The sequence below is a fragment of the Lissotriton vulgaris genome, chromosome 3_1, assembly GCF_964263255.1.
Source record: "Lissotriton vulgaris chromosome 3_1, aLisVul1.2, whole genome shotgun sequence".
Taxonomy (NCBI): domain Eukaryota; kingdom Metazoa; phylum Chordata; class Amphibia; order Caudata; family Salamandridae; genus Lissotriton; species Lissotriton vulgaris.
This window is the reverse complement of record NC_141689.1, coordinates 495,195,914-495,219,960: the sequence shown is the minus strand read 5'-3', so window position 1 is coordinate 495,219,960 and position 24,047 is coordinate 495,195,914. Positions and strand designations below refer to the sequence as shown.

Below are 24,047 nucleotides of genomic sequence, written 5' to 3'. Positions count from 1 at the left end.
ACAGCCCCAGCTCTGGCGCGAAACTGGACAAAGGGAAAGGGGTATAACCACCTCCTTGTCAGGCCCACCCATAGGAGGGACCTAGCCAGGTAGTCCAGCCCCCATCCTTAGTATAAGTACAGGAGCTGTGCCCCTAGGACTTTAGATTACCCTGGACGAATCTTTGAAAGACATATCATGGACCTTCGACATTCCATTCTGACTGGAAGATGGAAGATATCTCCCTTGTGGTCAAGGAGTGACCACCCTGTTCAAACAGGCACCAACAGCAACTTTGCCAATCTGCATTTTCGACGCTCCCGCCAGATCCCGAAGAATCTGCGACACAGGAACTAGACTACCAGACTTCCCTGACCCCGACCCACATCCACAGCAAAGCTGAGACCCGTGGCCGACACGAGAGACATGGGACTGGAACTCCTGGACATCCTGCATTTTGCAGGCTGCACCCCTTCAACGAGGTATCTTGAAGTTGTGCTTTGGGGTGCTTGAATATTTTACGGAACAGAGCACCCTAGTATTCAAAGATCAACCGAAAACGACGACGAAACCCGACACAAAAAGACACCTATGCACCCGGCTTCCCTGGGTTAGGTAACATGAGTACTTCGGTGCTTCCGTGGGTCTTGACTCTCAAAGTGTCCTAGTTTAAAAGGGTTCCATCCTGGTCCACCCGGAAGTGTCCTTAAATCGGATATTTGTAACTTTTACGATCTCCATAGAAAGTCAATGGTATCCCGCGCCTGTGTTTAGACACTGTACGTGTCTCCCGTGGGCCTCCTACTTCCTAAACTTTGGTCGATTAGTGTAGCCCCAGCGGTTCCACAGGCCCTAGACCTGCTTTCTAATTATCTTGTGGTTCTTATACCACTTTCTTAGTATATGGTTTGTGAGGCCCCTAGGGCATAACGTATACTGTGCAACTTATCGTATATTAACTGTGTGACTTGTATTGTATTTTTACCTCTGACCTCATAAAGAGTGCAGAGGGTGGTGTTTATATTAAATACATATATATTTGATATATACCTTGTGTGGTGTCCTTTCATTTGGTACTCAAGGGACTATAATTGGTAAAACAACTTGCTTAACTTGCCTACTGAAGTCTTAGTCGATTAGACTGGTGCAAGGTGCCCACTAGAACTAGTGGACATCATATGCCAGGCTAACTTCTCACACCTTAAATGCGGCTTTAATTTCTGCTTGCGTTATTGGTTTTCCTAGCTCTTCTTCATGTTCTGCCAGTAAATGTGGGAGCTGTATTTCCTCGAAAAATGCCTCAAACTCAGTGTCGCTAAGGTCAAGTGGCACTGCATATAATGTCTCGTAATATGTTTTAAAGGCGTATTGACTGTGTTGCCTTCCTGGGTGGTAATTTTTAGGGTTGGATGCATCGCCTGTGCATTTCTAATAATCCGGGCAAGGAGTGGACCTGCTCTATCTGCCTCTGCATGCTGTTTTTGAGTGTACAGTCGATAATCCACTACTCTAAGCTCTTCCAATAGTCCTGCATGTCTAATATATGCTTCTTGCAAGTCCTCGTTGTGTGTATCTCTGGACACTGACTACCTTCCCAGCCTACCTAGACTATTCTCGACTTCTGTGAGGCTTTCAATTAAAGCCAAGCAAGTCCCTACTCTCGTGCTAATCGCAACCCCTGCACTACTGTCTTGAAAGCGTCCCATTCCACCTGACATGAGCAAGCAGTACTTGCATTTTCTTTGAAGTAATTGCTAATTGCTGTAGATAGGGTGCTGCGAAATACTGAGTCTTCCAGTACTGTAGGTTGAAGTTTCCATGTCGGAATCGGCTTGGGCGAATTTCCACATTCTAGTGTGACTCCCATGGGATTATGATCAGACAGGGTTTTCCCTAAGTATGCACTGTCCACCACATTTGCGACCAGCCCCAATGAGCAAAATATCCTATCTATTCATGTGTGTAATCTGTGTGGTGACAAAAAGAAGGAATATTCTCTACTTACAGGGTGTTTCATGCGCCATGTATCTCCTACGTTCCAGCCTGTTGCCCACCCCTCCAGGGCCTCTGCTTGTTTTTTGCAACTCGTGCCTTGTAGTGGTGGATGCGATCTATTGTAAGCCATATCCAACACTGCATTAAAATCAACCCGATCACCCAAGGGTAGTCTTCCCAGCCCACTAGTACCGTAGAGATTATATCTAAAAATGTATCTTGCTCGGAGTTAGGTGCATTTACGCTCCCTATCACTATATGTTTCCCATCGAGCATACCGAGTAGGAACACATATCTACTGTTTACATCTACTTTTTGGTCTAATAGTGTGAAGGTGTGGTTCCGAAATTCTGGACCCTGCTGTGATATGGTATCGAGGTCCAACACCCGTGTCACAAAATATCGTCGTACCATGACGAATTTGGTATCGGCAGACCGGTAATGATTAGGACATTATCCCTGTATATTTGCGTCGTGATTGAGCGATGCCAACACCCTCAAATCGTGGTTTCCGTTCTGAACCCTCGGACTCCATTTTGTGAACGGCATCCATCTTATGCCTTGTCCTCATATAAGTCAATTGATTAAGGTCGAGCTTGATCTGAAAGGACACGTCCACCTTAGCTGACTTCCCCATGACCTGGCCGAACTGACTCCACCGCCTCCAGCCAAACCTGTTTGGGCAGCTCCTCGCCCAGTGGCCGAGTAAGATATCATCAAAGCACAACATGCCATAAACCATTCACCACATACAGACCATGTTTTCTACACACATACACCTGTCCATGTTCCTTGTTTATGGCCAGTTTTATGAGAAGGAGGTGCCCTGTTTTATTGGGGTTTTGTCGATATCTGATGGTAGTTCTGGGCCGAGCTGGGTCATCCATCACGATCCGGACATCTAAAATATGTGTTGACCAGCATGACTTCGCTCTTTGTATTATTGTAGAAATATGTGTATAACCATATCATAAACTCAAGAATTCTTGCCTGCAGCTGTTATTCCTGTATAAAGAGGGAAGGCTGGTTCTGTAAAAATGAACAGTCTCCTGAGAACTTACAGCCCGTGCTGTTGTAATTCTAGGACACATGTTACTTGGTTGCAACCAATAAAACTCGATCTCTGACTTCACCTAGAAGACTCTGTGTTTCTGTGGTCCGGAACAGGGAGAACTCCGAGGTCTTCGGGTGTTATCCCCTGGCACCACCGGGTTCTTAAAAACCCGGCACCTCAGTTGGCGCCCAACTCGGGGCGGTATCAAGCGGTGACGGTCCAAGCCAGATGTTTGTGAGGAGCTTCGTGTGAAAATTCCAGAGGACGGCCAGCCACTTCAGCGACCCCTGTATGTCGACGTGGTTCCGAAGGTCTTTGCTGCGAGGTTCCCCGCGTCCCGACGGCTACGAAGGACTGCTGCCCTCACTATCGCCCTGTTTTGGACCCAGTGATCCTTGGTAGAGCGAAACGATAGATGAGTCTTCTAGTGACGTCATCGATCTTCAATACTTCAATTAAGTATAAGTGGAGCGTCTCCCAGTCCTTAGTTTGGTTCTTAGTTTTTGGTATCCTTGAGATACGGTTTGTTTGGTACTTGCAAGCGCCAAAACCGAGGGATTCGTGTATTCACGAAAATATGATAGTTAGATAATCCCTTGAAGTTTGAAGCTAGACTAGTGAGCAAAGATGCCTGGTCTTAGCAGACTTGGAAACTTGTTTTGTCTTGGTTGTAGTAAGGACTCCCGATTAGAGGATTCGTGTCCGGTTCCTCCGATTGGAACTCCAACATATGAGTTATATATCAAGCACGGAGTAGGCCCTATCACATATAATGAGGTATGGATAAAATACACCCGCAAGGATAGTGTTTTAAAATGGCCCCAATATGGTAGCTTTGACTCAGAAGTTTTAGACAACCTCGAGGTCAAATTGTTTAAGAAGAAAGCCCGGCCGGCGATGTTTGAATCTTTTCGCTTATGGCGCAAAGAAGCCAAGCAGAAAGAAATAAAATTAGCAGAGAAAAACAAAAGAGGTATGTCAATGGTGCAAGCCGCCGTTGCATACAGGGATTATGAGGAAGAACAAGAGAGTGAGCAAATGCTCAGAAGCAAGAAACTAGCAGTAGATAAATGTTACCCGATGTTGCCCCATGAAGGACAAGGTTCAAAGGGAACATCCGAGAAAGATCCATTAATGTCCCATTTATTGAATTCACCGCCCCCATATACAACGAGCATTGTTGGACCCCCGAAGCGTATTGTTATACCGCGCCCCGGCGCACGAAAAGCAGCTCTTGCACAAACACCAGCTCCTCTTCAGCTGGTTCCTACTTCTCCGGCGCAGCCTTCTCAAGGGCCGCCGCCTTTACTACATACTCTGTCTACTTCTCCTACAACTTTGCCTACCGCTCCACCTGTTTATCCTGATACTACTTCTGCCACTGCCTCGACTTCTTCTGCTGTTGCTTCGACTTCTTCTTTACATCAGCCTGTCTTTTCTTGCACATCTGCCTCTCCACAAGCTTCTCCTTCCGTTCGACAGAGAGTAGCAAGTACTGTTACTGGTCTGTTCTCACCTTTCTTTGGGTCGCCTAAAAGGACCCCTAAAACAGGACGTAGACAGTTGCGTAGTCAACTGCCTGATTATGAGGAAAGAGAAGTACTAAATGAGTTGGCACGCAAATGGGTTACTGACACTGTTAGATATGATGTTCAGTCTGTTATGGAAATCTTCCGACAATGGGACGCACCCACTCAGAGATATGTATTCGAAGAGATGTGTGTATATCTTTGTGAAGATTTAGAGACAAACGATCCAAAGCGCAAAATGCAGGAATTATTTCGTATGCGTTTTAAGTTCTACGAAGGCATGATTGTAGGTGCAGATGTTGAAAAAGCGATAGATCTGTTATTATCCTATAGGAGTAAAGGAAATGTCTCTAGATCATTGTATGAAGATGACGTGTCAGGTAGGAAAAAGGCGCGACAGTACCCTATGAGAGAAGTTCCTCCCGTTTGGAGGGAAGGTGATGCGAATGCGCATCCACCTGTTCCACCGCATTTCCAGCGTGTATGGGTACATGTCCCCTGGAAAAGATCTGAAGTTTTAGCACTCAAGCAGACATTACCTGATCCACGTAAAAATCCCGCAGGGTATTATAAGGAATTATCACAGACTGCCAGCTCATGTATAATGAATTTAGCGGATGTAGACATGTTGTTTGGGAACGTCGTTCCACAGCCTTTATGGAGTAAGATTCGTCATACAGATCATGATCAAGAACTAGGTGACACATGGGCTAATATTACTGCTACAGATGCTAGACAAATTGGTGGTTCTAAACCAGAGCCTTTAGTAGCTGAACTTCCTGGTAGAATTATCACGTACATGAAGACCTTAATGCCTGAATTGCGTGTAAATTGGGATAAGTTGTCTGCGTGCAAGCAAAAGAAAGATGAGAATGTGTCTGACTTTTTCAAGAGATTTGAAGAGACTTTCGTTGATCATAGTGGTCAGGATATGGCTACAGAGGGTGGCCAAAGATTGTTTGTAGACAAATTCGTACATAATCTGCTTCCTGAACTGTGCAATAAATTGAAAGATTCATAGAGTGCATGGGCTGTTTCCACATCAGCGCAGATTTTAGCCACAGCCCAGTACTATGAAAATAGGCGCAAGGACGAGCTAGATAAGGCAGACAAAAAGATTAAAGACTTGAAAACTAAAGCTCTTCTCCAACAAGCCTATCCGCCTCGCACTCCTAGTCAGCCCAATTATCAGCAACCACAGCAGTATTCGAGAAACGCGCAAGGGAACGAGTTTTCCCATCAGCGTTTACCGTACGGCCCGAATCAGTGTGCCTATTGCAAAGAAGAGGGTCATTTCAAGAATAATTGTCCAGCTTTGGCACGACGTCTGAATGGTGTTTCTGGTGTTTCTGGTGCAAGAGGTAGAGGTGTTCAACAGGCTCCTAGGGGTAGGGGCCGTGGAAATTTCCCCCAGAATAACACTTCTTTTTCGCCTCAGAATTCTATGAATAGCTTTGACCAACAGAATAATGCATCTTCTAGGTCAGCTCAGTACTATGCCGATGACTATTACGCAGAAAACGAGAATGAGGGTAATAATTGCTAGGACAGCCATGGACAAAGAGAGGGAGTTGTTTCAGTTCCAGTAGATCAGAATGGACCTTATGTCGAGGTGATTACATCCGGAGTGTCAGAGCCATTTCTGCTGGATACTGATGCTACAAAAATTTCTATTATGCACTCAAAACTTCCTGGCGCACCTTTGTCTGGCGAAATGAATATTTCAGTAGGTTTCTCTGGCGCCCCTGTTAGAAACCCGATCTCTAGTCCTATGCCCCTTTCTGTTGGCCCATGCGAATTAGAAGCACCCCTCATTCTTACAACAGGTTGTGGCGAAAATGTGTTAGGTTTGGATTTGTTAAAGAGATTATATGCAACTTTGTACTGTTCTCCTTCGGGAGTACAACTTACCCTTGGTAAGAAAGTGATTTCCCCAATGTATTTGTCAAAGGAAGATACTCCAACCGAATTGTCATCTCTTCCAAATATACTTTGGGCTACCGGTTCTAATGATGTAGGTCGTTTGGAGATAGCACCGTATGTCATAACATTGAAAGCCAATGTTAGTTTGCCACGTATTCCCCAATACAAGATCTCTAGCGAATGTGAAAAGGCGTTGTTAGCGATCATCTAAGACCTGATCGAGAAAGATGTCATCGAAGAGACAACAGGCAACATTTGTAACAGTCCTGTTTTGCCTGTCTTAAAGCGTACTGATCCTTCACAACCCCCTGTATACAGATTCGTGATTGATCTCAGAGAAGTAAATAAGATCGTTATACCACAGTTTCCAGTTGTCCCCGACATTACTTACTTATTGACAATGGTTCCAGCTTCAGCCACTTGGTTTTCGGTGATTGACCTGAAGAACGCTTTCTTCAGCATCCCGATTGCCGAGGAGAGCAGAGATATTTTTGGCTTCAATTTAGGAGGACGAAGCTTCCGCTTCAAACGTGCTCCTCAGGGCTACTGTGAGAGTCCATCAATATTCAGTCAGGCTTTGAAAACACAACTTGATAAGATTGTTCTACCTGATGGTGCAACTCTGATTCAGTATGTAGACTATCTGCTGATCGCTGCAGATACTGAAGAGATTTGCAAGCAAGCCACACTGTTGGTGTGGCGTCATTTATGTGACATGAAGCATAAAGTCTCTCTCTCAAAATTACAATTTTGCCGACAAGAAGTGACCTACCTAGGTCACATCTTATCGAAGGAGGGAAGGAGACTGACCCCAGAAAGAATACAGGCAATCGCAAGATTGAGTGCCCCAAGGACACAAAGAGAAGTTCGGGCCTTCTTGGGCATTACATCGTACTGTAGACAATGGATACCGAATTTCTCACTACTGGCTAAACCTTTGCTGGCATTAATATGTAAAGACACACCCAATCCTATGCCTTGGTCTGAAGATTGTCAGACAAGTTTCCATGAGTTGCGTGATGCATTATGTTCGGCTCCTGTGTTGGGCAACCCCGACTACAGCAAGCCTTTTATGCTATATGTCCATGAGAAGGAAGGTTGCGCATTATCAGTACTGACACAATACTTTGGAGACAAACAGCGCCCATGTGCGTATTTCTCAGCGACTCTAGATCCTGTAGCTAAGGCATTACCAAGTTGCTTGAGGGCCACTGCTGCAGCAGCTGTCTGTATTCGACAGTCTGCTGGGTTAGTCATGAATAATACTCTGATCGTTATGGTCCCACATGCAGTAGACATTTTACTGAACAGAACGAAGACGCAGCATTTAACTAGTGCTCGACTGTCCAGCTATGAGCTGACACTGTTAGCTAGCCACATACACATAAAGAGGTGTGATACACTCAACCCCGCTACGTTATTACCTATTCCGGCAGAGACAGATGAGGTTGAAAAACATGAATGCTGTTTTAGGACAGAAGAAGAGACAAAAGGGAGAGTAGACTTGCAGGACACACCCCTTCCTGAATGTAATGATAATTTATGGGTCGATGGTTCATGCTTCAAGTTGCCAAATGGTGATACGACTGCAGCATATGCCGTGACAACATTGCACACTATTGTAGAGACCGCACGCATCCCCCAGAATTCTGCGCAAGCAGCAGAGTTAGTTGCACTTACAAGAGCGTGTGTGTTGGCAAAAGGAAAGCGAGTGAATGTGTATACAGATAGCCAATACGCCTTTGGCGTAGCCCATAGTTTTGGACGATTGTGGCGTGAACGTGGGTTCCTGACATCACATGGTGCAAAAATCCAACATGGTCAGCTAGTTAACGAGCTCCTCAAGTCCCTGACCTTACCGCTACAAGTTGCGATTGTAAAATGCAGTGCACACAGAAAGATTCAAGATGATGTTGGTCGCGGAAATGCATTTGCAGACGAAGTTGCGAAAGAGACCGCAAGGAACACAATGAGTCGGATGTATGTTGTAGGTCCTGCTAGATGAATCCCTGATGTGGGTATGTGTGAGGACACCATTGAAAGTGTGAAATCTATACAAGCTGATGCCACTGAGAAAGAGGTGAATGAATGGAGAGAAAGCAAGGGAAGATTGGATGCGAATGGTTGTTGGGTCGAATTGTGAGCACCAACGATGGCTGTTACCCGACGCATATGTACTCGCAGTGGTGACAATGGCCCATGGAATGGCGCACATCACTGTGAAAGGAATCTGTAAACTGTTGGCCCCAGTATGGCAGAATAGTGGTATCCCGAAATGCGCAGAGAATTTGGTCAGGAGTTGTATGGTGTGTTTGAAGTACAATCCCGGTAGGGGGACCCCAACTCCAGCTGGTCATTTTGCGCCTCCAACGTACCCGTTCGAGGTTTTGCAGCTCGATTTCATCCACATGGAGAGGTGCAACAATCTGAAATACGTGCTTGTTGTTGTTTGCGCCTTCTCCAGGTGGGTGGAAGCGTATCCCCTCAAGGACAACACTGCCTTGTCAACTGCCAAAGCCCTTGTCAAGGAATTCTTCCCTAGGTTTGGGATGCCTAGAATGGTCTGGAGTGATAATGGAAGTGAATTCGTGGGACGGGTGATGAAGAGAGTGTGCGAATGTCTAGGCATCCACCAGAAATTTCACGCTGCGAATCACCCCCAATCAGCAGGATTAGTAGAGTGCTACAACGGCACGTTAAAACTGAAATTAGCCAAGATCCAAGCCAGCACAGGTCTTAAATGGCCTGACGCCCTGCCTTTAGCACTCCTGTCTACCAGAATGATTGTCCATTCTAGATTAGGACTCAGTCCACACGAAATAGTGCTTGGCCGCCCAGCGAACATTTGGGGCGTGCCAAGGCCCAAAAAGCTCAGTGAGATAGAGCATCCCGTACTGCTTGACTATTTACACGAATTGACAACTAAATTGCGTGTTTTACACCAACAGATTCACAGTTCCTTTCCGCCAGCCTCTGACGATCCAGGTCACTCCATTGAACCCGGCACATGGGTTTTGGTGCGGAATTTTCAGCGCACAAACAACGAGCAGCCCAGGTGGACCGGACCGTACCTCGTCCTTCTTTCCACAAGATCAGCCGTTCGGGTGGAAGGAAAAAAGAACTGGATCCACGGGTCCCACTGTAAACGGGTCCCTCTGCCTCTTCCATATGACCGGTGGGTCCAGGACGGGATCGCTGACTCTGAGACCGAATCTGTACCTCGCTTTTCACTCTTCAGCGATGCACGACTGAAAGGAACTGGTACGGAAAAGGAGAGTGATCGTATTTTGCAAGGATTTGTGCCACCGTCAATGCAGTTGGACACTACAGAATCTGAAACATTGTTCGAAGACCACACTGTACCTGGGAAACAACTATATGATCTGAGGTCAAGAAAAAGGGACTAATAAAAGCGAATTTATGCGACTCTTTCCCCTAAGAACTATTTTTGATTTTACAGCTCTCTTGCCCAGGGAACTTGCTCATTTTTGATTTTTCGAACCGCCATCCGGTTCTGCTGCTAGGGCCGCTGTTGAAGTCTGAGGAGTGCAGCTCGGGACGCCTAGGTCAACGGTTCTGGTCGGTCTGAGGGAATTACCCCGGACTGAACAGAGCGCACTCCTTGGCAGAATCAAACTCCCACCGCGGGCAGCAACTAGAGGATGGAGTTTCCGAGGGTAGAGAGACCTGCTAGACCAATGAACTTTGAAAAGAAAATATGTACTGTAATGGCAAGAAGACGATCTCTAGTATTAAGCATCTCAATGTTGTGTAGTATAATAATGTTTTTAACTGGCTATGCTCTGTCCATTTTTCGAGTTCCATTCATGCACAACACTCAGCTCACACCTCCTCCTACTGTTCCTACACACTCCTTTCACCCTCTACCTGAACACGAGTCCGCCAGAAGACTAGAATTTGTAAACAACTCATTTGTCCAACTCCTCCACCAGCACCAATCTGTAATGAACACTACGAACTGTTGGATATGCGGACTCATGCCACACACTACAGATAAGGGTATCCCTTACTTTGTCCTGCCGTTTAGTTATTTCGGTTCTCTGTGGGCTTTCCAGACCATGTTCCTGTTTTCCCTTGAACCGTACGTTCGAGGGGAAAACTCAAACAACAAGGCACTAGTGGCAGGAATCCGAAATATGAGTAGAGATATTGACACGGTTAGAGCAACTCCCAAAGATGAGTGTACCCCATACAGTAGGTGGAACATCACCAAGTATGGGATTTCCTTAAGTGAGAGCCAGGAATCGAAGAAATCCTCCCCAGTTTGGGTAGTACCCCACCGAGGTCACCTATGTCTGCAAGGTATTGGCAGGGATCTCAAAGCACAGTTGGGGAAGAGCGTATGCACAGAAACGTACGTGTTTGCAACTCGAACTTCCCCTCCATTTTTGGCAGCCAAGGGTACATACTTCATCTGCCATGACAAAGCATACACTTGGTTGCCCCCTGACTTCTCGAGCACATGTTTTATCTCGTTTCTGCTGCCACCCACCTATACGGCCGGGGCAGATTACCATCGGACAAGGACAGTTAGGGGTGTCGTGAGTCAAGACGACACTGCGGGTCAAGAGTTTGGGGACTTCGCAAAGGGTTTTCTGCCCTTTTGGGGCCTATGGTGAACAGCAGGAACATTCGCCAGTTAACAAGGGTAGTCGAATCCGCCGTGACCGAAACGGCCGGTGCCCTTAGTAATTTGACAGCTGAGCTCCAGTCGGACGGGCTTATGACTCTTCAGAACCGGGTTGCCCTAGATGTCATACTTGCAGACCGTGGTGGTGTATGTAGGGTGATCCAATCCAGTTGCTGCATTTTCATCCCTGATAATGCTCCGACAGTGTATCAGGCCATCTCCAAACTGCACAAAATCTCTGATTCCCTTCATGTGGACAAAGGGGACTGGTCCCTGCTAGGGTGGTTCTGGGAACTGATCTCTGCCTAGGGATGGAAGACTCTGATCTTCATTGGGATGATCTTAGCCGTTCTGTTTATGTTCTGCCTGTTTGTACAGTGCGCTCCTGCAATATGTGGCCTCTGCGCTACTTCATGTGTCAAGGGACGAATTGAGCAACAGAATGATGCTACAGCAGCATCTCCATGAATTCATTAATACAGATTTGGACTCAGATTAGCATGAGTTATTGCCTAATATGAGGGCAAAAGGAGGGTCTGTGGTTCCGAAATTCTGGACCCTGCTGTGATATGGTATCGAGGTCCAACACCCGTGTCACAAAATATCGTCGTACCATGACGAATTTGGTATCGGTAGACCGGTAATGATTAGGACATTATCCCTGTATATTTGCGTCGTGATTGAGCGATGCCAACAACCTCAAATTGTGGTTTCCGTTCTGAACCCTCGGACTCCATTTTGTGAACGGCATCCATCTTATGCCTTGCCCTCATATAAGTCAATTGATTAAGGTCGAGCTTGATCTGAAAGGACACGTCCACCTTAGCTGACTTCCCCATGACCTGGCCGAACTGACTCCACCGCCTCCAGCCAAACCTGTTTGGGCAGCTCCTCGCCCAGTGGCCGAGTAAGATATCATCAAAGCACAACATGCCATAAACCATTCACCACATACAGACCATGTTTTCTACACACATACACCTGTCCATGTTCCTTGTTTATGGCCAGTTTTATGACAAGGAGGTGCCCTGTTTTATTGGGGTTTTGTCGATATCTGATGGTAGTTCTGGGCCGAGCTGGGTCATCCATCACGATCCGGACATCTAAAATACCTGTTGACCAGCATGACTTCGCTCTTTGTATTATTGTAGAAATATGTGTATAACCATATCATAAACTCAAGAATTCTTGCCTGCAGCTGTTATTCCTGTATAAAGAGGGAAGGCTGGTTCTGTAAAAACGAACAGTCTCCTGAGAACTTACAGCCCGTGCTGTTGTAATTCTAGGACACATGTTACTTGGTTGCAACCAATAAAACTCGATCTCTGACTTCACCTAGAAGACTCTGTGTTTCTGTGGTCCGGAACAGGGAGAACTCAGAGGTCTTCGGGTGTTATCCCCTGGCACCACCGGGTTCCTAAAAACCCGGCACCTCAAAGGGGATGCCACTACATAACCATATCGCTGCTCCTCTAGCGAATGCCGAGTAAGATGTATAAAATAACTGTCCCCTTCTTTTCTTTTGAAGTTTAGTAGCTTGAGTATGTGTGAGGTGAGATTCCTGCAGTAAAGCTATATGTACTTTCCTGCAATTAAGTTGTGATAAAATGCTATGTCTTTTATGTATGGAGCCTAATCCCCTCACATTCCATGATGTGTATATATACTTACTAGGTTGTGTCATTCTTCTCTGTATATTGTAACATTTCTCAGGGCAGGTCCGTACCCAACTCTGCTGGTGGGGTGAATAAGAGTGTGTAGATGAGTATGTGTTGAGATTCCCCATTAGAACTCCCAATACTAGGTTCCCCCATATAACATTAGAGGACCAAACAATTAACAAAAGTACAACAATAAAGCTATAACACAGTGCAGTTGCTACTGGGGGGGTGGTAATCACCTTACTTCCACCGCGCATCTATGGACGTGCCCCAAAAAATATTCTGAAAGCTCTGGCGTGAACCCCCTTAGTTTACATATATAGGGGGCATGATAGTTATCCCATGGCACAAATAAGGCATTCATACTCATCTGATATATCTAAGTACTTTTATCTAAGGATCAAATCGTCCAGTTTCAGAAGTCATTCGCAGTCTGTGGGGTTACCACAGGGAACAGCGCTAGGCTTTATTAAATAACAAAAGAGAGAGTTAGGGAATTTACACTAATCAATGTGAGTTGGGAACTCCTGGTCCCCGGGATTAAATTACAAAAACAATGGAGGAGTTACCCCTCAAAAATTAGAGAAAAAAGAATCTCTCACAGTGGGTTAAAGTGCTCAATTCAGCACAGTCTATCCCAACCTGTCAGTGGATAATGCATATCTTTGTAGAAGACCCCTCACTCACCAACCTGGTTGGTGACATGCTTCATCATCGGGGTCCCACCCCATAGGCCGAGTGCCTATAGGGTGTGCTGCGACTCCTGATTACAGAGGAGCGGGTTGTTTTCTTTTATGTGTTCAAGGCGATCAAAATAAATGAATTTAAAAAGGGCCAACACTACTCACTGCAAGTTTTATTCTTGAGTGCTTGAACCCTAATAAAAATGTGTAACACCTATGCCTAATTAGGTAGACTTCGGTGTAAAGTAAGAAGTGTCTTTAAAAATAGCTAAGTGTGCTATGTGAAGTGTGATTGATGCTATTGGTTTAAAAAGGTCTACATGTTTCAACCATTGTATTTAGTCATTGGTTTTCGTCAGGACCGTGAAAATGAACTGGGTGGTCCGCACACGCTAAGGTGCGTCCTGCCCTAGTCCAAGATGGAGTACACAAATTGTGAACTTGTGTAAAAAAAGTGCAATTTCTTTTATTCAAAGAAAAAACACTTCCTTGCGGAATTACCGCTTCATGGGCACCAATGCTTCCAAGACGGCAAGAGTCCGTCTCTTGCAGCTTCTGTTCTTCAGACCGTAAACCTACTTGGTTAGACCGGCGGCGCCCCGAGGTTAGACTAGGCTGCCTTCAGAGTCCGAGGGGGCATCTGGGTAATCCGACAAGTCCACCGTTTCAGCAATAGAGGTTGAGTCTTGTTCTAACAGCGCCGCTGCCGTCAGCAAAGTGTTTTTCTGACTTTCTGAAATTTGATCCTTTGTTAGACTTTTCTCCTGGTCTTTTCCCGCTCTTCTGTATTTGTCTGTTTTAGTTTTACTAGGTTTGTGCAGTTGAGGCTGTTGCCGTTGGCTTTGCTGTGATATGTTTTGAGACGAGTGTGGAGTTAGTGTTACTTCAGCCCATTCCATTGCTTCCTCTGGGTTGTCAAAAAACAGCAATTTTTGTCTGTATATGATCTTCAGGCGTGTTGGGAACATCATGGCATATTTCAGATTGTGGGTCTGAAGTGTCTTCTGAACTTCTCAAAATGTATTCCTTGCTTTCTGGACCGCTGACGTGAAGTCTCAATAGATGGAAATACGTTTATTCTCAAAATGAATCGGTGCATGTTCCCTGACTGTGCATAGGATGGTATCTCTATCTTTATAATTGAAGATTCTTGCAATTATCAGTCTAGGTGGTACCCCGGGTGTCGGAGGTCTGGAAGGAACTCTATATGCTCTTTCCACACTGTACATCTCGGTCAAGCCTATCTGTGCAACGTGATCCCATAGCCATCTTTCAACGAATTGTGTTGGGTTATTACCTTTGCTCTTTTCTGGAATACCTAAAATTCTCACATTGTTGCGGCGAGACCTTCCTTCCCCGTCATCCACTCTGTCCTGCAACCCTTTGAGTTGGTGCTGTAGTTGTTCTAGGTTTGAGGAGGTGGTTGTTTGTTGTGGTACCAGAACATCCAATATTATTTTGTGTTTTTTAACTTTGTACGCTAGTTTGTCGTGATCAGCCCTGAGGAGTGTGAAATTGGTAGTTAACATGCCTATTTGCACTTCTATTGCTATGCGCAAATCCCGTATCTCTTTGAGTATCAGGTTTAGTTTGTCTCCTTGGTCTCTGATTGCCGTAGGTGGTATCGCATCCTGTTCACTATTCTGGGACGAGTCATTTTGTGTTGTGCCATCTGTTTCTCCAGTTTGGGGGGGTGAGTGTCGTGTTGTTTCGCTTTGGGCCTCCCCATTATGATCCAGCTCAGGTAGTTTGACGTGCCCCCGAACCTCTGATGTGCTGATCTCATCTCGCTTCTGCTCTTGCCCTTGCATTGTAACTTGCCGTCCTACCTCTGCGGATGCCAAACTAGTTTCCCTGTCTGTTCTTGAACAAAACAGCACATAGGTAGAGGTTACCGTCCTTCAAGTGACACTATTTCCCAGTTATGCGCCTCGGAGTAGATCGTCAACTGCCTCTCCCCGCAATGCCCTATTCACACCTCTGTTGTTGCTCAGCCTGTGGTGCTACCCGAGGGCTCCTCTTTATTATTCCAACTGTGTGTGTCTTGGTGATCAACACTGCGTTACTTGACAGGCTTTCTCACCCCAGAACAGCGGTCTGTGTCAGAGATCCACCCAACTTCACCTGCTTGTGCCTCTCTTTTGCCTACCTCTGTAGTCTCTTGTAGACACCTCCTGTATTGAGTGGTTGGCGGCGCTGGTGTTCTCCCAATGCAGGCCTTATTGTTAGGTAGATACAACTGCTTTTATCAGGTGCAAACATGCATTTCTGGCACATTTTAAATTGTGGGGGAAATACCGATGTGTACACTCTAACATGCGCTGTTTTAATTTTAGTCCCCAGGCGTTGCGTGGTGGAAGGCTCTGTTTTAGTAAGCTTGGTTACAGCCTCCTTATGTTTCACAACCCTGCGCAAATCCGCTCAGCCGCTCACTGTTGACCTGGTTGTACAGACACCTTTAGTACAATTCGCCACCATCTGGTCCTAGTCTCGGCCCTCAGCCTCCGGGCACCTTTGCAGCATTTCCCACCGTTGCACCAGAAGGGTCCGCTGTGCGGGGCGGGTGCCACAGCAACTTGCATTTCAGGTTACACCATGCTCCAGAACCAGTACACCCCCGCCGGACTCCTATGCTGTGAATGCGCCCACTCGCTTGTGTGATTGCTCGATGGTGTTGTCCGCGACCAGTCTCCTGCTTCAGTTTCTTGCCGAGTTATTCCACTTCCCGGCCTCACTGTCCCTTCATCTCTGTAGGCGCTACCGCCCTGCAACACCAAAGGCGGGTCCGCCGCTTTCCTGCAATTTCTCAGTCAACGTGGCTAAATCCGGTCCCTCTGGGCTACGCCCTCCACCATTTTAGCTGGTACCTTTGTGTTGCGTACTTTTACCACTGATTGTCGCTCTGCCATAGAATGACATCTGCCTCATCTGGTGTATGGTTGCTCTTCCTGGAAGTTTGTCTGGCTCTCCCAACTCCTCCTCGCTGCTCGAACAGTCTCAATAGGACGGTCGCACGATCTGTTTTGGGCACCACTGCCGCTCACCTCGGCGTCAGCAATGCAAAAACTTGTTACTGCTCTGTAATTCTCTGCTCCTAATGTGTTCCGCAAGCCAATGCAATAAATTTGGGTCTACGATGCCTCCTCGGCGACCACGTATTTTGGTCCAGTGTTGGGTTCAGCCTGGAGCTCTGCTATTCCGTGTCCTCCATGCTTGGCGGTTAGCCACACACCCCAATGTCTTAAAGCTTAATGGCAATAAAACTGAAGTCATGATTCTGGGCAACAATCTCGAACTCTGGGGAGTTAAACACTGTCCGACCTCCCTGGGACCATTACCTACACCGGTTGATAAAGTGAAGAATCTTGGCTTTATTATTGATAAGAACGTTTCACTTCAGCTGCAAGTCTCCAAAATCACAGCCTCTTGTTTTTCCACTCTCAAATGTCTCAAGAAAATTCTCTGGCTGATTCCTTTAAATACCCAAAGAACGGTGTTACAGGCCTTGATAATGTTCAGATTGGGCTATGAGAATGTTCTATACCAGGGTGCAGACAAATCAGTGATCTTTTGTCTACAGATCATCCAGAATGTGGCTTCCCGCCTTCTCTTTCGGCTACCTAGACAAACTTCTGTCTTTCCCTTGCTCCATCAACTTCACTGGCTCAGGGTCAATGGACGTATTAAATTTAATACCTTGGACCATAGTATACCTTGGGGCATACTATGGAGACGTAATCCTTGCGGGTTATGCTACGCTAGTTAGATTGTTGGCTGCTGTTATTATTTCAGTATAGAAAGAGAAGCATAATCCTCACCTCTGTGTCCTCAATAGAATTGGAAATTCTTGACACACCAGCTAGAATATTTTTTTGGTCTTCTTCACATTTTGCAGGGAGGGGCGTTATTTCTTATGCTACTGATTTTAGGGGTTTAAACGGAAACCATTTCCTGTACTCCACGAGAACCATGATCAAGGATGCTAGCTGTTCTCAGAGCTTCAGCCTCTAGTCTAAACGCTCATTCCCGTGATCATCAATTATGTTTCAAGTAAACATACGCACGTGCAATTGTGCAACTTTGCGCAGGCGCATTGGAAACGATCGTTGCCCGCTCTATGTGCTCGCTTCTAAGAATTCGTAGAACATAGGTAGTAGTTATGCGCACGCGCAGCGTTCGACTCCGCGCTGCTGCACGTGCGCATGTTTACGTTCCTCCCAGCGGCCCCAACGTCACTGGTCAAAGAACGGCTGCTTTGTTTTGTTTTTCAGAATGAGGCCGACGCTGGTGACAGAGGGCAGGAGGAGGAGCCAGCGGAACAATCGCACCCGGGGGCAGCTGGAGGTGATCTGCGGAGGCCCGGTGGGAGGCGCTGTGAGTACAGGAGGGCGGTTGAGGGTAGCGTCGCGACGGTGAGCAGGATAATGACAGCGGCGGAGGGATCCCGGTAGGTGCTGCGGCTCGGTGTAAACAGATCCGGACACGCGAGCCCTGGCTTGGAATACACGTCACTGCGAAACAAAGAGCTTTACGGACACCCAGCGGAGTGCGGTTCGAAGGGAGAGAGGGATAACCGGGGAAATAACCGCAAAAGAGTGAGACTCTGGTAACTGCGGGTGAGAAGGAGGAAACGGTGGACCATTGGGAAGTGGCTCCGGTGCTGGCAAGGCTGCAGTGTTTCCGGATCGCGTGCACCGCTTGTGCGAGATTTTGACTGCGGGAGGAGGCCACCAAGGATGCGCAGTTAAAGACCTGACCCAGGAGGCCATGTCCTCTTCCGAGGAGCCGCTGGAGGCGGACTGGGTGTCGGTACGGCCGCACGTCTTCGAGGAGCCGCACAAGAGCAAGTTTGCCTTCATCGTCGCCTGGAACGAAGAGGAGGACAAGTTCGCGGTCACCTGCCACAACCGCACGGCCCAGCGCCGGCGCAGCGGCAGTCGGGGGAGTCCCCTGCGGGCCGTCCCCGGTGAGCCCGAGGCGCCAGGAGAGGCCGATGAGGAGCAGTGCAGCTGGGCAGGCCTCTTTTCGTCGCGGGACCTCCGGGCAGTGCATCAGCAGCTGTGCGCAGTCAGCGCCGAGCTTGAGCCCTGCCTGCCCCCTCTGCCAGCCGAGCCAGCGGGGGTGTGGGCCGTGCTCTTTGGGGCTCCCGAGCCGCCCGCACCGCCCGTGGAGGGCCTCTGCCACGAGCTGCAGCTCTACCTGGGGCATGCCCTGGACACCTGCGGGTGGAAGATCCTCTCCAGGGTGCTGTTCAGCGAGAGCGGCGACCCCGAGGAGTACTATGAGAGCCTCAGCGAGCTGCGCCGGGAGGGCTACGAAGAGGTGCTACAGAGGGCCCGGCGCCAGCTGCAGCAGGTGAGCCCCGAAGGGGAGGAGGTGGTAGTGTGCCGCTACATGGAGAGGTTTTAGCTTAACACGTGTGACTGTTGTACGAGGGAACATCCTGAAGGTCAGGAATGATGATGAGGCCAGCGTCTGGCAGATTCACGGAGGCTCAGCACTAGAGTGTGTTGGGCTGTAATGCAAGATTAATGCGGCACATAGGTAATTGTTGCGACCTATATACAGAAGAGGGCATCAAAGCAAGCATTGTGGCATTGTTTCGCGCACAGAGTGCGGTGTACTGTGCACTTGTGAGCCAGTGGAGAGTTCTTTTTTGATAGTTTAATTGTGCTTTCCCCCCTCCCCCCGTCCCCCCCCCCCCTAACACCACCACCACCACCACACACACACTCACGCAGAGTCTCTCTCAACCATGCTGGTCGGTGAATACCACCTTTTGTTTTTGTTTGAAAACTTTCTACATCAGTTATACCTATTTGTGAATCTCTCTGTTGCTCCTCAGAACTAGGTCTGTGGTATGCAAAATATGTAGAGTTACTTAATCTTAACACTGTGTACATAGATTATGCAGTAAAGAGACACCTTGCAGCGAGTTAACAAAAAACAGCAATGCAAAACCACATCGCGAACAAACTCACTAATAATAAACATAGACAAAGAAAAGGGGTAAGAAAGACCACGTTCTCCTTGTTGCCCACGAGAAAGAGATTCCTTTCCATGTTAGGTAACTGCTCAAAGTTTGAAGCCCACTGGTCTGGACGGCATTTTGCATGCGTTTGTGAGTTTTGCGCTTCAAAGGTCTGAGCTTCTCCGACTGCACTTCTTTGTTCCTAAAATGTCCACATCATTTTAATGCAGGGAACCCTTTTTTTCTTAACGGTGCGCCAGTGCCTGGCCTTGCCAGTCCTACTCAAGCGCTCTAACTATTATTTTATGCACATTGGCAGTTTACGTCCACTCAGAGCTTTGATCTCTGGTTAAATCGGTGTATTCAGGAGCGCGTTCCGAACTCAGTCTGGATTATTAACGCAAACTTTTTCTTAAAAGGCCTCTGCTCTGCCCTTTGGTTGATAATACATAATACAGCCATTCACAGAGGCAGCGTGACCAGGCTTCTGCCATTCGGCGACTTCGTGGGAAGTACGGCCATACATCTCGTGATTGTGAATACTCGATCAGGCTCTAAGCGCGAAATCTTGACCTCTACGTTTTCGTTATGTAAAATCTTAACTAAATAGATAGCCTTGCTACTTGGCATGGCTTTCTATTTACTGAAGTGACCTGCAGCCGTAGCTGTTTGATACCTAAGTTTGATGGACAGTCGCTGTGAGTCTCACTGAATGTAGCCATTACAGGCAGGTGATCACTACCGACTTTTCTAATTTGCACTGCCTTTTAAACGGTAACAAAGGCTTTCCACGCCTCACCCTGCTTCAAAATTCAAGACATTGGAGCTTCCAGTGGTTGCTCACATTTCTGCCTTGTCTTAGTAGTTATTTCAGCCGTCTTGGATTGCACCTGTTCTCCCTTTAGAGTTGCATTACCTGCACTTCTCATCTTCCCACACTTGTGAGAGGCCTCAGTCGGTTAATGCGCATGTGTCATGCAACCTAAATGGCACAGGTTTGAATCCTTTGTCAGTTTTGTCATTTAATTCATTCTTCTTAGGTTGGTGCAACGGAAGTCATTGAGTAGGTCCGTAGTCTTTTCTGTAACAGTAGACACCTGAGTTGTGTTATGTGTTAGTAGAATGGATGACTATATTGGTATCTTTCAATAGGAAACTGCTGACTTTTGACTTTGACTTTGCTGCATGAAGTTCTGTACTCGATGGCCAGGAAGTGTTGTAGTTAAAATATTATTCACGACAAAAATTGTTGTTAGGCGTGATTTTTCTTCCTGACAAAAATACATTATTCTTTCATTACACTCTTTGGAGACTGTCTTTATAAAACCACCTCTTCTGTGTGAACTCAGGACCTGGGGAAACTAAAATCGTTGTGTACAAGGCGTCTCGAACCGGTTCAGTGTTGTCCTTGCAGTTTCTTATCTATTCTCTTACTTTGTTTTATACTCCTATTGTTTTAGTTAGACTATTTACTTTTAGATTCTGTAGGATGTTGCTGTGACATTGGCGCAACAGTTATTCATTGATGCGACAGTTATTCATTGACCCCTGGACCGTCTCTGGTCTGCGGTGGCAGAGAGACCTGTCTTTGACAATGCTCGTGGATTATATCCTGTTTCAAACTACTTCTACCGTGAGGTGAGTACGATTTGTTTCATGCTTCTAAACGGAGGCACTGCTACTTTTACTTATGGCATAGGCGGGCTGACGTGTTATAACGATTGCCGTTTGCTACTGAACACCGTCAAAGTCGCTCCAAACGTGTTCTGTGTGGGTCACAACAAGACACTTTCATTTCTTTGTTTGGTCCCATGAGCGTGTGTTTTCTGCTTTGCATGCTGGTTAAATTAGGCAGTCGGCTTTAGCAAGCGCATGCAGCCTTTTAACTTTTCCTGAGGGCTCATTCTTGACCTTTTGTTATGGCACAGCAGTCCAGTACTCTAATATGCCTAAAAAATGTAATTTTACACCTCATTTTGTCGGAAGATAGCCAGCCACATGTTAGGCCAGGTAACACTGAAACTCACACTTAAATCTATACTGTAGGAACATGGAAAGGCCGAGTTTACATTGTGTTTTTAGATTCTGTACACGGAGACTCTTCGCTTATATAATTGTCCTTTGGTGGCTCTATTTAGGCAAACCGTGTTTACAGGACTTGTGAGTCATGCCTGGATTGAATGGTAAAGCATAAAGAAAAGCATCTTTATTTGACATCGGGTGAATTTGTCCTGTCATTTCTTAAAATGACTTCTAGGCAGAAGTTTTAACCATACCTTCAACTATATTTGCAAGTGGTAGAAAATACATCACGTCTGTGAGAGTTCACCTGGCAACAGTGAACATTGTATGTTGGCCTAAATATCGATGAATCACACACTCATTCTTTACTTCAAAGAAAAATGTATTGAGTCTGTACCAACAACTTTACTACTCTGTTCCTCTCTACTCTGTGCCAAGCCACTCCACAGCATGCCACTCTTTTTATACACCGATCTACTCCAGTTTACACCACTCCAATCTGCTCTGTGCCACTCTACTATACTCTACGGCATGCCTCTCTACTACATTCTACTCTATGCCACTTACTCCACTGTGCAATCTGCCACTCTACGCACATCTGCCACTCTACGCCATTCTGTGCAACTCCACTCGAAGCCACTCCAGCCTACACCACTCTTTAGCACTCTTTGCCATTCTACACTCAATGCAACTCATCTAAACTCCACTTTACGTCACTACGGTATGCCACTCCACTCTACTTTAGGCAACTCTACTCTATGCCGCTCTACTCTACACAGCTAAACTGAACTTTAGGGTGCTTTACGCCCTCTACTCCCTTCAGCTCAACTTCACACCACTCCACTCTCCTGGATGCCACTTGTCTCTACTCCACTCTCCGCTTTTCCACACTCCGCCACTCAACCCTATGCCACTCCACCACGTTACTCAACTCTAATCCACTCTATTATGTGGCACTTCACAGCACTCTACGCCACTGCGCAACTCCATGCCACTTCACTCCATGCCACTCCACACCATCTCACAACACCTCACTCCACACCCGCCACTATACCACCCCACTCTATACCACTCTATTTTACGCTACTCTATGCCACTCTGTGCTACTCTCTGCCATGCTGTTCCACAGCAACCTACTACATGACGCTCCATAGCACTCTTACCCCCACTCTGCTCCATGCCACTCCACACCACTACGCCACTCCACACACTACTCCTCACAATACCACTTTACTCTGTCACTCCTCTTTAAGCCGCTCCACCCTACACCACTCCCACTTTGCTTCCCTACACTACTCCACTTTACTATCCACCCTATGCTACACCACAATCGTTTAGCTATGCTGAAAGCAACAATGCTGCTGTACAACATGGCTAAAAGACTTTGTCAGAACCAATATTTCTCGAAAGGCAATACATGTTGGCTTTGCCAGTGCTTGTTTTCTTTAGTACTCATATTAGTGATGTAAAGCTGCTAAACTAGAATCCTTGCCTTGTAAAAGCAGCAACCTCTGCCAAGGTGTCAATCGTTTCTTCAAGCATCGTTGGGATCAAATGTTAAATACATCTGGGCCCCTTCCAACACACCACTCACCTCTACGCCACTCCACTGCATTCTATACCACGACACTCTACACTACTCTACTCTATGCCACTCTGCGCCACTCAACCCTGCACCACTCCACTCCACAGTGCCCTGCAGTACTCTACGCCACTGTACGTAACTACACAATTCCACGCCGCTCCACTCAACACCACCTCACTACTCCATGCCACTTCACTCTACTCCATGCCCCTCTAGGCTGCTCTACCGCTCTACTCCATAGCACTCTACGCCACTCTGCTCCATGCCACTCCATAGCACTACACGCCACTCCACTCCACACCACTCAACTCCTAGTCACTCTTCTTTAAGCTGCTCCACCCTAGGCCACTCTGCTCTACTCACCACTCCATTCTGCATTACTCCACTCTCCTCTAGAAGAATTTGTACTTGTAAAGCTCACTAATACCCCAACTGGGGTGTCCTGGCGCTGTAACGAATACCGCTGTGGAACCCTTCCTGGTTTTTCCCTGTGAAATGTCCACTCCTGGGCACCCCCAAGGTGAAGCCAGGCATCACAGCGCTGTTGGGGCTGTTGTGGAGATTAAGCAAGCTATTGCCCAGAGTTGCAGAGTTGGACCCATGATTAGAATAGGCACCGAGGCGAGAATTAACAGGTCTGAGGAAATTGAGCCCAAGACCTGCCGAGGCGGGAATTGAACCCTGGTCCCGGGCCAGACCTCTGCATCAGGGTCTACCGCTCTAACCATTGAGCCACACTTCTCCACCACTCCAATCCACCCTGCTCAACGCCACTGTGCTCTATGCCACCATGCGCCACTCCACGCTGTGCCACTATGCCACTCCACACCATTCTCCGCCACTCTTTGCTACTCTTTGCCACTGTACTTCACAGCACTCTGCTACACGCCGCTGTCCAGCACTCTGCTACACACCGCTGTCCAGCACTCTGCTACACGCCGCTGTCCATAGCACTCTACGCCAGTCTGTTCTACGCCACTCTACTCCATGCCAT

The 24,047-nt window shown here is 47.1% G+C and overlaps 1 protein-coding gene across 2 annotated transcripts in view; it reads left to right on the top strand.

The window, feature by feature from the left end:
• Positions 1-17,700: 17,700 nt before the first annotated feature.
• JMY (junction mediating and regulatory protein, p53 cofactor) overlaps positions 17,701-24,047 on the top strand; it is a 483,755-nt gene continuing 477,408 nt past the window's right edge. The window contains exon 1 of one of the 2 annotated variants that reach the window (XM_086960737.1): positions 17,701-18,830. In XM_086960737.1, the coding sequence (XP_086816863.1) occupies positions 18,243-18,830 (588 nt within the window). In that variant the 5' untranslated portion in view covers positions 17,701-18,242. The remainder of the gene's footprint in view (positions 18,831-24,047) is intronic. The other variant, XM_086960738.1, reaches the window with a different exon arrangement.